The 3,553-nt window shown below is 34.6% G+C and overlaps 1 protein-coding gene across 1 annotated transcript in view; it reads right to left on the bottom strand.

The window, feature by feature from the left end:
- Nucleotides 1-1,430, bottom strand: part of LOC125705985 (72 kDa type IV collagenase-like) — a 12,691-nt gene extending 11,261 nt beyond the window's left edge. The window contains exon 1 of the mRNA XM_048972397.1: nucleotides 1,135-1,430. Within this exon, the coding sequence (XP_048828354.1) occupies nucleotides 1,135-1,314 (180 nt within the window). The 5' untranslated portion in view covers nucleotides 1,315-1,430. The remainder of the gene's footprint in view (nucleotides 1-1,134) is intronic.
- Between the last annotated feature and the right edge of the window lie 2,123 nt (nucleotides 1,431-3,553).

Genomic DNA, 3,553 nt, shown 5'->3' with positions numbered 1-3,553 from the left:
TTAGTAATGTTTGCACTGTGAAATACTCAGTTTCCTGTCTCAAGATAAAACTACTCATTTGCACCTTATCTGAAATAATATCGTAAGAATTAGAAATGAAAATCAGACCTATGGATTTGGAGTAATCTCTTGTATCCAGTCAACCAAACAAATACACACTGGTTGCCAAACAATTGTTAATTCACCGAGCTTGTAAACCACATGTTAATAGGAACAAGCTAGCTAGATTCAAAAATATGTGCTAATTGCGTTCAACTTAAGGTTTAATAATGTGAGCCAACATCGATGATACGACAAGAAGGATGCATTTCCAACAATGTAAGCTTCTAACGAGTACATTTGTGATGTCATGGCTTACTACTCTTATTGCTTATTAATGAGTTATGCTACATCATTTTGGCTGATGTTACAACCTGTGTTGTATTATGTGTTCTGTATATCAGCCTTTTCCTAAACGGGGTCTTAACACTGACTAAAATTGTGTGATGGAAAATCAACTGGAAAAAAACGTGGCATTACAAAAAGAGTTCAGATGCTATACACAAGTATTCACTATTAAACTTGGGACAATACAGATGAACTGAGAATACAACAAAGCAAGGTTTAATCTTCAGCTTTGCTTCAGTCTTCAGCATGACTTGATATTTTATATATCATTTGTTCATCTTTTATTGTAGAAATTAAAACTTTGCAGTGATATTCTTTATTACTATTAAAACAAGGCAGCCTGATAATGTTAGTTAAATCAGAGTTTCGTTGGATCGTGTCCTTCAGGCCACAACCGACCTCATTATCTGGATCTATTGCAACTGGTGTTATTGGTAATATACTCTTTACATATTACCGTACAACGCACAAAAAACATTGTTGACATGTTGAATAAACACAGATTAATATTGTAATATCCATTTGTTTATTTCGGGATGGTTTCGTGTTTTTAAGCACACCCCAATAGTTTACGAAGAGTTCACTTCTGACAGGGCTGACATCTGCATGCGTTTTAATAAACACAAGTAAACATTTGTAACGTGTCATTGCTTCCAGGACAATATCTATAGTGTCGCACTGCATATATCCAAAAGCAACTGTACCTGTTTTCGCAAATTTTCGCCCACTCATGAGCAATAAACTTACCAGCGCTACTTCTTTGTCTGACCGTGGGTTACTATCATCTCCAGGAAACTTTATTATTGGCGAAGGCGCAGCTGAAGTTTGCTGGAAGACGATTAACTGTACCAAAAACACTTTCAGGAGATGCCTGGGACGGAAGAAAGTCTCATACTTCATCTTTGTCCGGCTGAAGTCGCCCAGCATGCAAAACTGCGATATTTAATATATAGTGTATACTGGTCTCTGCTGTTATTTTTCAGCGATACTTTACTTGTGAAGCGCAGCCTCACCACTGTTTTTCCAAAGTGGTCGGACTGCGCAGCCTCCACATCCTGCGAAATTTACTGAATGAAATACGAGACGGAGGCATGGTCGCATTCCTTTTGTCTGTTTACCATTATATTTTTACCTTTAGGTAGTTGTGAAACAGCCAGAACTATAATCACCATTGTGATTTACTCATCGCTAAGTGTAGGTTTACGTTTAAAAGGCTTGAGGCTTTGTAAAAACATTTTTCCTAAATAAAACAAAAAGTGAAGCATCATCTACCTCATATTTAGAAGATAACTCAAATTCATGTATTGCACAGGCCAAAACTCTTAAGTGGAATAACTGAAATAGGCCTACCTTCCAGTTTAAAATGTCATGTCAGATAAGATGCTACTGAGAACCGAATAACCGCCTTTAAAATGCATTTTTTCTTTATTTGTTAAATTGACCTAATGGTTGAAATATACGTTGAACGCAGGATTTTCCTATTCTCGCGCTGAAGTCTTTAATTTGGAATGTCGCATGTACTAATATTCATGCCCTTTTAAAATGTAATTACCATTTTTGTACTTTTTACTGCTGTAGATGAAAATACAGAGTTCTGTCTTGAAATTATTTCACTGTTCTACTTTCAAAGATTTTAAAGTATTGCAGTACATATTTGACAATTACAGTCAAAAGTGCATATTTCTACAATCAGTTGCCGTCTTGTATCGTTACATTTCAATAATATTAAATAATTAGGTTTAATAATTTGAATTTATTAGGGCACTTCTCATCCAATTTTAACTGGATAAGACGAGAAGCCAAAAGAAAAGCTGGGAAGTTTTTTGGAAGGAAAAGGTGGACATCTGGCGGTTCCTCTGTGAATTACAGTTGTGTTAGAGGATTAAAAACGGATTAAAAATCAGATTAAAATAACGAAGCAGAACAGACTGGGGAAAGATTTTCATTGGTTGGTGATGATCATCGATGTCCCTAGTGATTTTTAAAGGTCACCTATTTATTCATTTTAAACCCTGTTTTTATAATGCAATTTGAATGCTAATAATAATAATAGTTATTGTTGCTTTATTTGAGACCTATTTAATCGATTAAATGAGCAAGATTTGTATTCTGATTTTATTGAGACTAAAGCTGAATTTCCAAAGAAATACAAGCTTTGGGACAGAACATTTTAATATACTGTATATATAGTAGGTTGTATCTAGTGGGAGATTGCTGCAAATGTAATATGCATTAGCATACGAATCCTTGGCCCTGTCATTTTAAAGTGGGGCTGTATTTCATGCTCTGATACATGCTATCACGTCCACCGAATGACACAGCATCATCTTTCATCATTCTTGAGGTGTGATTAAATGGTACATCTAATCTTATTGCAAATACAAACACTGAGTCTTGTGAAGCTGATTCGTGCTAAGTAAATGTCTGTCTGGGAATGAATGTATATTTACAGAGAAACAGTCATGAAGAGATTGAAATCGTGAATTTTGATTTGCATGTAAATTGTTTTTTTTTTCACTTAGGTTTCCGTAAACAGCCTGAATTTATGTGTTGACTATTGTGACTTAGTAGCATTGCTTTGTGTTTTGGGTTGCTGTATTTGTTTGTGTTTGTGTCTTACAGTTGCCGAACTGTATGTTTTGATTGTTTACTTATAGTTTAATACTTTAATACTTAATTTTGACTATAAAGCCTATGCCTCCGATCCAGATCTTTGTTTTGCGAAGAATTAGAGGTGAACTGGAATCCATCTTACAGTCTTAGTACCTGGCAATATAATGTACTGCAGCTTGGCAAAGAATAACTTAGATTTTTTTTATTTACAGTGGTGTCCTTGGTGCTTCCCAAGTCTGATCAGTGGGTAATCTTAGAGAACGAATTTGTCTTGCCTGAGTCCTGCACTGGGTTTATTCAGAATGCTGTCCCATTCTTAGACAATAACAACCAATGCTTTAGATTAAGCATGGTTGGCATTAAACTTAAAGCGGAAGTCTTTCTTATATCAGAAAATGTTAGCACAATTTGGTAAAAGAAGGAAAAACCAATTCAGGAAAAATACAAAAATTAAAAGAAACCAATAATTTAAATAATTATTTGTTCAAATTATTAAAGAAAGTAATTTGCTGATTTTATGTCTAATTTTATTGAACATGAAATATTGATGCCT

The sequence above is a fragment of the Brienomyrus brachyistius genome, chromosome 13 (genome assembly GCF_023856365.1).
Source record: "Brienomyrus brachyistius isolate T26 chromosome 13, BBRACH_0.4, whole genome shotgun sequence".
NCBI lineage: Eukaryota > Metazoa > Chordata > Actinopteri > Osteoglossiformes > Mormyridae > Brienomyrus > Brienomyrus brachyistius.
This window is presented reverse-complemented; position numbering and strand designations above follow the sequence as displayed.